Source organism: Haliotis cracherodii, unplaced genomic scaffold, assembly GCF_022045235.1.
Source record: "Haliotis cracherodii isolate W230 unplaced genomic scaffold, xgHalCrac1.p SCAF_23, whole genome shotgun sequence".
Lineage (NCBI taxonomy): Eukaryota > Metazoa > Mollusca > Gastropoda > Lepetellida > Haliotidae > Haliotis > Haliotis cracherodii.
In genome coordinates, this window is record NW_027266279.1 from 9,306,980 (window position 1) to 9,320,576 (window position 13,597).

General features: G+C 41.4%; 1 protein-coding gene across 3 annotated transcripts in view; it reads left to right on the forward strand.

The window, feature by feature from the left end:
* LOC139471871 (pleckstrin homology domain-containing family G member 5-like) overlaps positions 1–13,597 on the forward strand; it is a 210,484-nt gene that overhangs the window by 64,576 nt on the left and 132,311 nt on the right. For all 3 annotated transcript variants that reach the window (XM_071254380.1, XM_071254382.1, XM_071254379.1), the window contains exon 2: positions 5,887–5,945. In XM_071254380.1, coding sequence (XP_071110481.1) covers positions 5,887–5,945 — 59 coding nt within the window. The remainder of the gene's footprint in view (positions 1–5,886; positions 5,946–13,597) is intronic.

Here is a 13,597-nt window from a genome sequence, read left to right on the forward strand (position 1 = left end):
AGTTCCTTAAATCGCCCCCTGTCTAAGTACCTTAATTAGGTACCGGTACTTGTCAGTCTTTTTCAACAAAAAAGGAATTATATATTTCCCAGTAGTCAACTATCTCTGAAGCATTCCCAGACGTGTGAAGATTCGGGGGGTAGAATAGGTCTTCAGCAACCCATGCTTGCCGTAAAAGGTGACTATGCTTGTCGTAAAAGGCGACTAACGGGATTGGTCAGGCTCGCTGATTTGGTTGATGCATGTCATCGATCCCAATTATGTGGATCGATGCTCATGATATCAATCACTGGATTGTCTGGTCCAGACTCGATTATTCACAGACGGCCGTCATATAGCTGGAATATTGTTGAGTTCGGCGTTAAACAACAAACCAACCAACCAACCAACTGAAGCATCCCTGGATGGTTTTATGATTTTAAAACATTTAACATTCTAACATCTAAAAATAACTATAGCAATTTCCTGTGAGAGTTACAACAGAAGATTAGTTTTACGACTACAACATCCTTAATTCAACAGATGTTAGGAAGATACTGAAAAAGTGTTGAATCGGAAGACAGTGAGGGATCCCCTCGTACAGGAGCGATCTGTGTGGACTGTGTCCTGACACACTTCGGTGTCTCGAGTCAGGAAGGAAGTGGCCAGCTGGTGCGAACATGCTGTCTAGAACATACACAGATATCTCCCCTACTTGTAGTTCAGTGTAGTTGGGCTTCACACCGTTAGTACCCATCGTTGCTTCATTCATGGTATCCTAGATGATACCTGTTTTATTCCCGGCCACCAGGTGGAAGGGGGATATCGGAATGGGTTCTGTCAGTCCGTCCTTCCATCCATCCGTCACATTTTGTTTCCGGCACAGCACTGAAAAAACATGAGAGATATCTTAACGAAACTTGGCACATAGGCAGGTCGAGTGGTCATCAGGTGCCTTTTCATAGTTTGGGAATTTTGGAAAATTATTTTACGAGTTTCCATGGCAACGACTTAAACTTTGACTGAAAATGGTGGTAGTGCTCCACACAACCGGACATGTCATATTGGCAGGGGATATGAGTATTTCATGCTTGTTTTACTTTTGGTTAATGGGTTTGACCAACCAAAACCACAATCATAGAATAAATACAAAATGAAGCTGAAGTTGTTTCTTTATATCCAGAGCTCCAGATAATTTTTTGAGCAATTGAATTTTACTCAAGGGTTTCTAGTTTTAATTGGGTTATTACATTTTTCATTGGTAAACCCATGTTTTTTCACTCATCTATTCATCACTCTATTGGGTTTTTCCCAAAATTAGTGAACATTTTAAGATTTAAAAAAAAAAATGAAATAATGTTTAAGATGTATATAACTGTTTTAAATATATAGGCTTGACTCAGAAAGTGAAATAGCTCGCAATTGTGTTTGGGAAATTAGCTCCTTTGTACGCATGCTGATAAGGCTTCATGGGGTATTTACACTTGCTGTTTTTATATATTTGAGTTTTTCATTTAATGCACATGTTTGTGCACACAAGTTAATAGAGAGTAATTGGGTTTTGAATATTTTAGGGGGGTATTTTACGCAAATATGCTGCTTGTCTGTAGATCAGATATCCAGTTGGTTGGCCCAATGGTTTAATGGACAATGTAATATAGGGTTGTGTGGTTGCTTGAAGTAAATAATACACAGAGAATACATTAACAAGCATCCAACGAAGATAAATGACACGTAATTACATGTGTCTGGACGCAGTGAGTTGACAGTGGAATGGGGATTAGTTTGTTCAGTGGGTCAGATGTGAAACGTCACATTCAAGATTACTGCTCTTACATAACACTGTGTGTCTGTGTGAGTGTCAATGTGATTGTGTGTGTCTGTGTGAATGTGAGTGTGTGTCTGTGTGAGTGATTGTGTGTGTCTGTGTGAGTGTGATTGTGTGTATCTGTGTGAGTGATTGTGTGTATCTGTGTGAGTGATTGTGTGTCTGTGTGAGTGATTGTGTGTCTGTGTGAGTGTGATTGTGTGTGAGTGTGATTGTGTGTATCTGTGTGAGTGATTGTGTGTATCTGTGTGAGTGATTGTGTGTATCTGTGTGAGTGTGTGTCTATGTGAGTGATTGTGTGTATCTGTGTGAGTGATTGTGTGTCTGTGTGAGTGATTGTGTGTATCTGTGTGAGTGATTGTGTGTCTGTGTGAGTGTGTGTCTGTGTGAGTGTGATTGTGTGTATCTGTGTGAGTGATTGTGTGTGTCTGTGTGAGTGATTGTGTGTGTCTGTGTGAGTGATTGTGTGTATCTGTGTGAGTGATTGTGTGTCTGTGTGAGTGTGATTGTGTGTGTCTGTGTGAGTGATTGTGTGTGTCTGTGTGAGTGATTGTGTGTATCTGTGTGAGTGATTGTGTGTCTGTGTGAGTGATTGTGTGTGTCTGTGAATGTGAGTGTGTGTCTGTCTGTGTGAATGTGTGTGTTTCTGAGTGTGAATGTGATTGTGTGTGTCTGTGTGAGTGTGATTGTGTGTGTCTGTGTGAGTGATTGTGTGTCTGTGTGAGTGTGATTGTGTGTGTCTGTGTGAGTGATTGTGTGTATCTGTGTGAGTGATTGTGTGTCTGTGTGAGTGTGATTGTGTGTGTCTGTGTGAGTGATTGTGTGTCTGTGTGAGTGATTGTTTGAGTGATTCTGTGTCTGTGTGAGTGATTGTGTGTCTGTGTGAGTGATTGTGTCTATCTGTGTGAGTGATTGTGTGTCTGTGTGAGTGATTGTGTGTATCTGTGTGAGCGATTGTGAGTGATTGTGTGTCTGTGTGAGTGATTGTGTGTGTCTGTGTGAGTGTGATTGTGTGTGTCTGTGTGAGTGATTGTGTGTCTGTGTGAGTGTGATTGTGTGTGTCTGTGTGAGTGATTGTGTGTCTGTGTGAGTGTGATTGTGTGTGTCTGTGTGAGTGATTGTGTGTCTGTGTGAGTGATTGTGTGTCTGTGTGAGTGATTGTGTCTATCTGTGTGAGTGATTGTGTGTCTGTGTGAGTGTGATTGTGTGTGTCTGTGTGAGTGATTGTGTGTATCTGTGTGAGTGATTGTGTGTATCTGTGTGTGTGTCTGTGTGAGTGATTGTGTGTATCTGTGTGAGTGATTGTGTGTCTGTGTGAGTGTGATTGTGTGTGTCTGTGTGAGTGTCATTGTGTGTGTCTGTGTGAGTGATTGTGTGTGTATGTGTGAGTGATTGTGTGTGTCTGTGTGAGTGATTGTGTGTCTGTGTGAGTGTGATTGTGTGTGTCTGTGTGAGTGATTGTGTGTATCTGTGTGAGTGATTGTGTGTGTCTGTGTGAGTGATTGTGTGTGTCTGTGTGAGTGATTGTGTGTATCTGTGTGAGTGATTGTGTGTATCTGTGTGAGTGATTGTGTGTGTCTGTGTGAGTGATTGTGTGTGTCTGTGTGAGTGATTGTGTGTGTCTGTGAGTGATTGTGTGTGTCTGTGTGAGTGATTGTTTGTCTGTGTGAGTGATTGTGTGTCTGTGTGAGTGAATGTAAGTGTGTGTTTCTGAGTGTGAATGTGATTGTGTGTGTGTGTGTCTATGTGAATGTGAGTCTGTGTGTCTGTTTGAGCGTGAATGTGAGTGTCTGGATCTGTGTGAGTGTGAATGTGAATGTGAATGTGAATGTGAATGTGTGTGTCTGTGTGTCTGTTCCTGTGTAGCTGGTACTAGCCTTGACTAATGCTGGTTTTATAGTGCTAGCACAAATTCAGAGTAAAGGATACCATCTTTTAAGGTCTTTTGGTGTGACGTGGCCGGGGATTGAACCACCAACCTCTCTCTTGTTGAAGGGGCAATTTAGCACTAAACAGAGTTTTGCAAACTAACTACTGGCTCTTTTCTCTAATTTTCCCCCCAAAAATGTATAATATCATAATAAATGATAGCGATATAATACCAGCAATCACTATGTTGTGTGGGCACTTACAGGACATTTATAGGAGACTGCCGCATTGAAGACCCCGCATGACACAACACTTTCTCGGCCATGTTCTCAATGGACTGGAGGATTACATAAATCAATTGCATCAGTTTCTATCACCATCCTAAACAAGGATGTGCCTATTGATATGGATTTTCCGGTCACAGGCACAGGAAGGAGGAAGGGTGTGTGGGTCATCAAGTGCAGTTGGTGACAACAGCAGCCCTGCTCGTGCCGTGTAGTTGCCGGTTTCAGTAACGTGCAGGACGTAGGTCATGATAAGCCCCTGACCAGTATTGCTCAATACTGAACCCTGGCCTCCAATACTGAATGTTTGAAATCACGATTTACCTCAGAGGTGTTTATATCTCAGCATCAAACCCTGAAATTGAGATAGGTGTTGGTAGGAGTTGTTAAGAATGATGTATCACATATGATGTGTAGAATTATACCGCATGATGTTTCGTACATTAACTTCCTATTGACTAATTATATCATTGCTTGAGAGACAAGATGGATGGTATGTTTTGTTTATATTTTCAATGTCGTTTTAATTTTTAGGATGTGATTTTATGTGACAAGTGTAACTAATTGGGGCTTGTGGCCAACACATTGTCTCATCAGACTAAATAACTTGACCACCTCCATGGTGTTGTGGATAGACCTGGACACATCACTGAAATCTTCCTTAGAGAATGCTATGTTCCTGAACACTCCTCATTAGATTCCTTATTTTTTAATGTTACTTATTTTTTACAACAATGATCTGGTTCATTTGATGGACCTCCATGGTCTAGTTGTAGAGCATCCGTCTGGAGAGCAGAAGGTCCGGGGTTCAATTCCCAGCTGCATCATTTTAAAAGATGTTGAAGTTGTACTTGTTGTTACCCTGCCTGGTGCTAGGCATTATGGGTCTCGGAGACAGTATACTGTATTTGAGTGGGGTATTCATGTTAAACTGTGGCATAGTATTGCCCGCACGCCGCTATATAAATGCAGTAATCTTGGACGCGACATTGAGGCCAACTTTACCGCATTACCTTAAATTTTAATGATCTGTTTGTTTTCACTTCTGTGTCTAATGCAAGTGTGTTTATGTTGGTTGATGTCCTTGACGTCAATGTGAAATATGTGTAGTGGGTGATGCTCTTGAGGGCAGTAGGGTAGCCTAGAGGTTAAAGCATTCCCTCATCCTGCTTAAGGCCCGGGTTTGATTTTCCAAGAGCTTACAATCTGTGGAGCCCATTTCTAGGGTCCCCTGCCATGATATTGCTGAAATATAGCTAACAGTGATGTAAAACCACACTCACTCCCTTACTCTTTCACTGTGTCTGAATGTTCTGTAGTAATTTTAGGACCGCCTCCGTGGTCTAGTGGTAGAGCGTCTGACCGGAGAGCGGAAGCCGATCCCCAGCCGCATCATACCTAAAGACGTTAAAAGATGGTACTTGTTGTTACCCTGTCTGGCGCTCGGCATTAAGGGGCTAAAACAAGGACTGGTCAGCTCTGAGTCAGTATACTGTGTCTGAGTGGGATATTCATGTTAAACTGCAGCATGGTATCGCTAAATAAGTGCAATAATCTTGAACGTGACTTTAAACCCCATTTTACCTCACCTTGGGTGATTTTATGTAGAAATGTTGTAGGGTTGTGTGGTCCTTAATTGAGGATATTTTACTGGTGCTTCTGTCAACCTGGTGTGGAATGTGTGGGTTTAAGACTTGTTACTGATGCAGATTAAGAGTCATCCATCACACTGACTATAGCGGTATTGAATTTCACACACAAACACCATGCTTCTCATGTTTAAGTAATTGTGTATAATATCTCTTATACAATCAATATGCTAGTCACACTGATTTGACTTTAGTGAGACGTGGGATAACATAACTCGTCAATGACTTGTTTGTGTTGGACGTTCCATATAATTTATTGTGTGTTGTTTCTCAACAGATGAGGAAGACATGCTATGCCAGAGTCCGACATGCCCAGACAGTCTGAGAGCAGTCCGGGTAAGTAATTACCTCCTTATTATAAACAGTAGGGATTCTGAGGCAGAATGGGTCCCCAGTACCTTATGCTTGTCTCCCTTGGGAATTCCGGGGCAGACCAGGTTCCCAATACCTCATGCTTGTCTCCCATTGAGATTCCGGGCAGTCTTGGTCCTCAGTACCTCATGCTTGTCTCCCATGGGGATTCTGGAGCAGTCTAGGACCCCAGTACCTCATGCTTGTCTCCCATGGGGATTCCAGGGCAGTCTAGGACCCCAGTACCTCATGCTTGTCGCCCATGGGGATTCCGGGGCAGTCTAGGTCCTCAGCACCTCATGCTTGTCTCCCTTGGGAATTCCGGGGCAGACTAGGTTCCCAATACCTCATGCTTGTCTCCCTTGGGGATTCCAGGGCAGTCTAGGTCCTCAGTACCTCATACTTGTCTCCCATTGGGATTCCGGGGCAGTCTAGGTCCTTAGTACCTCATGCTTGTCTCCCATGGGTATTCCGGGGCAGTCTAGGTCCCCAGTACCTCATACTTGTTTCCCTTGGGGATTCCGGGGCAGACTTGGTTCTCAGGACCTCATGCTTGTCTCCCATGGGGATTCCAGGGCAGTCTAGGTCCTCAGCACCTCATGCTTGTCTCCCTTGGTATTCCGGGGCAGTTTAGGTCCTCAGTACCTCATACTCGTTTCCCATGGGATTCCGGGGCAGACTTGGTCATCAGTACCTCATGTGCCAAATCCACATGCTAAAACATGCTCAAAGTGCTGCATTATTATCCCAGTCAATGGATGAGTGTGCACTTGCTTTTCATTCTCAGCTCCCTGGGGAGTATACAACCCATGCTGCCCGTCAGGTGCTAGGTCATTATTCCTCTCGTACTGCTGTTGTAACCCTATTGTTGTATTATATCGTTGTATGTGTATCGTTGTACACATATTGCCGTTCTCATATTGTTATACACATATTGTTGTTCTCATATTGTTGTACACAAATTGTTGTTCTCATATTGTTGTACACAAATTGATGCATGCATCTTGTTTTACACATATTACTGTTGACATGAAGATGTACCTTGAGACTACAAAACAACACTTGTTATGTTCATTAGCCATTGTGTTTGACATAGAACAACTTCATTGGATACTGTCCTTGTCGAGCAAGAAACACACGCGCACGCACGCACGCACGCACACACACACACACACCTTGTTTATTCACGCTCAGATCATGTTTATATTTCTCCTTACTTTTCAGCCATTGTTGAGGAAGTGGGGCATTTGTCCCACACAGCGACTGTAACCCATTTTTAGTGTTAATTCAATGTTTTGTTGGATGGAAATGTTTGCTTGAATTTTGTTATATTTTTATTTTTGTTGACGGATCCATAAAGATTGGAATCTGTAATGATGATATCCCTTATCATGTAGTGGATAGTGTTATCTACATTTAAAACTAGTCATTCAATAATAAATAAATTTACAAGGATTTATGCAAAGTGTGAACACTGACTTTTACATTTATACCTTCATAATTATAAACAATTATGAAGTCTCATAAACAAATATGTCAACAATAATAATTTCATAACCAATCAAATGCTACCACTTGCAATTTATTCATTTACCAATAAATGGGGTATTTAGTAAATACCCCATTTATTGGTAAATGAATAAATACTATTTACTAACACTCTCATGTCTATCGGTGTGGTCACGTTCTGTTTTAAAGATATGTCATAGCGACTGATTTACGACACCAATTGTCTGAAGAACATTTAATTGCAAAGGCTCATTACCCTGGAGCCATGACATCTATATGCCTTGAAACACTTAATTGCTGTTATTTATAAGATGCTAATCCTATTTGTTAATCCCCATTTTTGTGTACATCGACCGTCTGCCATCCTGAACGAGATGTGGAAGTATGTCACTGATGAATTACTGTTTACATTTATATTTATTACTTACTAAATGTCAGTTGACCTTGGCTGTATAAGCCTTTGTCCCGAGAGATTGAGAGGAAGAGAAAAGAAAGGTCTTACCCTTAGCCTAGCTAGGGTTAGGCTGGGTGCTCCGGGGCACCTAGACAACAACCACAACCACTATGTGCTGACCTGGCACATAGTGTCTTTTGTATGTATTTATCTACATGTATAAAGTAAAACTGTATATACCGCAAGCCATCGTCTCCAAGTTGTCACTTCCTACTGAGAACCATACGTCGGCCCCTTGCATATACGAGTATGCAAATTATTCATTAATCAACGTCAGACCGACGCGCGTTGTTAGATACTTCAAGGTTAAAATATGACTCAATCTAAGGACTGACACTGATACCGAGGTAACTGCCCTCTTGTGTTTGCTTTTCATATATAAGGGAAAATAAATATGTATTAGTCTTGCCAAATACCTAGCATGTGGTATTTATGATATGGAAATATGCCTGGCTAATAATCTCAGTTTACAATGTTAAACTTTTGACATACCAGTGCATATAACTGACCCTGTTTTCTTCCATGTCTTCACCGTTCCCAGCTCCTCTGACCAACTTCTAGACCAATCTGTAAGTAATCTTTATAAGTAGGGGGCACGAGTGGCCCAGTCGTCTAAGACATTGTGATTTGCTGTGTAGAGTTGCGTCCCTTGGGCACGCCAGAAACCTATGATTGTTGGTTCGAATTCTGGTTCACCCCGATTAGGTTTCTAGGTTTGCCAGCACCATACCTGTGCTCATGGGTTTCACCGAAGTGGTAAAGGTCTGAGACCTGCATCACTTCGGGCTTTCCTCCCATATTAAGATGATACGCCGTGATATAACTGGAATACTGTTAAAAGCAGCGTTAAACCGAACTCACTCAATTAGAAGTCAATGTGAACAACCCACTCATTAGGAAACAAAAACAAAACAAAATTTTATAAAAAAAATATAGTTTGTAGACAATATATATAAAGTATTGGCAATTGCAAACAAATGCAAGTCTTGATGACCTCTGTGGTCTAGGGCAATTTCATGCCAGATATCCTTCTTTAATTACACATGTGTGAACATTTGTAAACATCTTTAATACATGTCGGTGGCTGGTTTGTCATTCCAATCAGTCATTCATGTGGATATGGAACCAGTGAGGTGTGTGAGTTGGGCAGTCAGGGTTATAATCAGGCCCTGCTGGAGGATTGCCTTTGACTGTCGCGATATTGTCGGCATATTGTCGGCATATTGTCAGGATATTGGTCATTAACTCGTGCAAACACTGTTGGAGGGAAGGTGAGAGAGGTTGGTAACCTTAAAAATATTTTGATTTGTGGTTTGTTTATGTTAGGTAATTGATTGATCCTGTGGGCGTCTCTGTTGAAGGGAGATAACTCTTCAAGGTTTGTGTGAGGTAGCACTAAGGCTATAATAACGCCCATGCTTTAACATAGACTTAAAACTGACGTAGCGCTGCGATCACTTTGTGGAAAGGGCCCTGGGCTGGAAATGTCCATAATTTGAGGAGGAATTACGTTCTGGCAGAAGTTTGACAGGATGTTGAACAATAAGATAACTACTAAATATTCCATTATGTGTCGGTCTGTGAAAGATAAACATTCAATGATAGGTCATAATGAAGACATATTGGGGCGCCAGTGCCCCAGGGCCTCGTTTAACAAAGTGATCTTAGCACTAAGGTGACCGTAACTCACCAACTTGAGCTTAGATTCGAGACAGGCTTAGCTCTAGAATAAATTTGTGGAACGAGGACCCATTACATTTTTCTGTGTTAAAGTATGGATCATCTAATTGCTGTGATCACTTTGTAGAACAGGGTGTAGGATCCAGTTGTGTAAGAAGTCGTAACTTGCTGGGGTGAGTTGCGTCGCGATGCTGGTTCTGCTGGTGGTCTGTTTGAATGGTGGACCCGTCTGCTTATGTACCTTGCCTGACAATCTGTGTACTGTCTCACTCACTCACTCACTCACTCACTCACTCACTCACTCAGACTCAACAAAGGTTTATACTGTACCTTGTCTCCATAAAACCAACTCGTTCATCTCCACATTCAGCTCTGTTTTATTGTATACATGTCTCAAGAACATACATGAAGATCTTACAACACAAAGTGTTTAGGAAACATTAAATTTTGTGGCAGCTCTGAACATTTTGAACCCATTCAACAACACTAAACCACATCGACTGGTTCCTTTGTTGTATGCATCTTTTGTCACAGCAAAAAGTGTTGAAATCATGAACAGATGCGAAGATATCGTGATTATTGAAAACCATTGGAGCTGTGATAATGGCTTTCCTAAAGCCACCAAAGGTCGTTCCAAGTAGGCCTGACTGTATTATCCCAACATGAATAATTTTGTTCATAAATATAAAAAAGATGGCCCCTGTGATATATCCATGACGGATATATCATTTCTGAATATCTCGGGTCCTGAGTTGCGACAGGTTTGACGGACATGCTTCATGAAACATGGGGAAAGTTGGGAGCGAGCAAACACTGTCTGCAGCCAAATGCCCTGGAGTGAAGCATGTGTGTTTAAATCCTATTCCTGATAACATTTGCCAGTTGATCTGCAGGACGATATCTTCCCTGTCATGATAGTGTTTACACTTTCGTAAAAAGTGTTGCAAAATTTCATTGCTTGCATGCAGTTGGCTCGGAGGGTTTGATCTGGTGAGTCGACATAACCTGCATATGGAGGTTTTGTTTAACGGCGGCTGAAGATGTTGAATTGACTTATTTTAAAAAGAAGAATCCTACAAGAGTGATAACCTACCAGGTACTTTAAGGGTAGATAGCTTCAGGTTTGAAAAGGCAGTTTGGTAAAGAACATTGGAGTGGTGGGGTTAAAGTGTTCGCTCGTCACGCCGAAGATGTGGATTCGATTCCCCACATGGGTACTATGTGCGAACCCATTTCTGGTGTCCCCTGCTATGATATTGTTGGAATATTGCTAACAGTGGTGTAGAACTATACTCACTCACTCCCTCCTCAGTGTTTCAGTATTACCTGTCAATCAAGTTATGGACCAATCTTTTGCTACATCATCACAAATTATTAGAGACAATGTAATAGCAGCCTATTAACTTTATAGCAGAGTTTGCCAAATTAGGGTCTTTTCAAGGCATTTTATTTAATTTAAAGGCCTTTTTCAAGGCAGATTCAATTAATGTTTTTTTTACACTCGCTGACATCACTTATTTCTCTGCCACTGACAATGTAAAACACTTTCAAGACAGAGGGCCCAGTTTCACAAAGCATAGCGCAAAGATGATTATAACTCCCATACGACAGTCGTAGTGCTAAATCGCTTTGTGGAATGGGGGCCTGGTTATGAGTCTTTACAAACATAAAAAATTGGCAGAATGATTTCGGATGATAAATAGAGAACCATACCTAAGTAGGCTAAGCGTCTTTTGATATAAAATATATCAACCGGAGTCAATAAGACTTATTTGGTGAGATTTGGTGCATTAGCCTCCTGCTGTGTGCTGAATCATAGGTCCGTTGTCATGGTAACATACTCATCATAAATTCAACAGGAATATAAGCATATGCCATGAAATGATAATTATGCAGATTTTTTTCTCGGCCTAAGAAATCTTATGATTTATGTGGTTGAGATTCAGCTCTGGATATGGCCTCAGGGATCTTGCATAGATACATTTACATAAGAACCTTGTTTGACCAGAGATTGAAAATAAGATTTAAGAGAGTGAGCAAGTTTGGTTTAATGCTGCTTTGAACAGGATTTCAGTGATAGGGGGCACAGGTGGCCCAGTCGTTTAAGGTGCTGTGATTCGCTGTGCAGAGTTGCGTCACTTGGGCACGCCAGAAACCTCTGATTGTGCGTTCGAATCCCGGTTCGTCCCAATTATGTTTCTAGGTTTGTCAGCACCATACCCATGCTCCTGGGTTTCACCGAAGTGGTAAACGTCTGAGACCTGCATCACTTTGGGCTTTCTTCCCACATTAAGCTGACACACCGTGATATAAATAGAATACTGTTAAAAGCGGCGTTAAACCCAACTCACTCAATCACTCACTATTTCAGATATATTACAGCATGACAGCTTGCTGTGGGAGGATACAGATTGAACATTTACCACTTTAGTGAAACCCACAATCACACGGGTATGTGGACAAACCTAGAATAAATCAGGCCAAACTAGAATTAGAACCCACTTTCATAGGTTTCTGACTAGGGGACACAACTCCGCACAGCTAATTGCCAGTTGTCTGAAGCGATGTGCTGTATTGAGCTCGTTAGGCTTGCATAAGAGAAGAGTTCTTCCAGAAAACCAGTTTGGGGCGGTCGGGGTAGCCTAGCGGTTAAACACCGAAGACCAGGGTTCGATTCCCGACATGGGTGCAATGTGTGAAGCCCATTTCTGGTGTCCCCCGCTGTGATATTGCTGGAATATTGCTAAAAACGGCGTAAAACCATACTCACTCACTCACTCACTCACCAGAAGACCAGTTGCGTATCCAAGCAATGTGGACTACTTTAGAATCGCAGAGATATGTGTGTTATATCTTTACTATTCAAACAAACATTCTTTATCTACTTAAGACGTGTCATTTCATAGTGGACTCTTAACATTGTCTGAGTTTGACATTTCATTCGACAGGCTATCTCTTAACACAAACAGCTCTGTGTTTTCACTTGGAGGTTGTGAGATATATCACTCCAGCGTTGTCCTGAGAGAGCCTGGTGTTTAGGACATTCGGGCAAAGCTTGAGACGTCTTAGTTCGACTGTTGATATGTTCAGAATACATCTCTATCCACACATTGTGAACATATCTGGTTTGCTGTGTAAAACACAATATGCAATTTTTATGATAATCCAACAAGTTTACATTTAAATTATTTTTCAATTTTAGGCAGAGTAATAGAAATTTGTTTGGAGGCAAGAAAAAATATAAAAATAAGTATGAAAGCAGCAGTTATGTACTGTGCAAGACATACTGTACATTAGGGCTGGGACGAGTCCAAATTTACTACCCAGGTACCCACCCCCCTATTACCCGACCCTACCCGGGTGCTCACTGTAGGTCTCAGGAGATGTCTCAAAATGTCCGATTGGGAACATCTTTAGCATAGCCCTGGCAAACGTTTTAAGAACAACCTGGTCATTCATACACTGAAGTTGAATTGAGTTATATCTTTATTCAACCATATGAAAAATCGGACGGAATTGGTGCACAGTCAGAAAGAAATGCAAACATTAGTGACTTGAAGTGTTACCATAGAGTTCCAGATATTTTTTTGTCATTAAACAATATATCACGTGACTTACCACGAGTCCGGGTAGTCCTGTGGGTACCCGGGTCCTACTCAGTACCCACCCGACCCGGGTACCCGAGTTACTCGTCCCAGCCCTACTGTACATGATGTCGTGGTTTCTCAGCACTGTCTGTTCGAGCTAATATACTAGAGTTAAAACTGCATAACAGACAGCATAAGTGAATAAAAAATATAAATATTAAAATATAATAAATAACTGAAATGAATGAATGATTGAAGGAATGAATGAGCTAACCTTTTTTTCTTTTTGTTAGATTAAAAAGAAATAGGAAATGAACAAGCGAATGAAACTGGGAGCAGGTGGATTTCTGTTCTTTGAAATACCACCTTTGTAATGGCCACCCAGGAAGATTCAGAATAGAATTGGT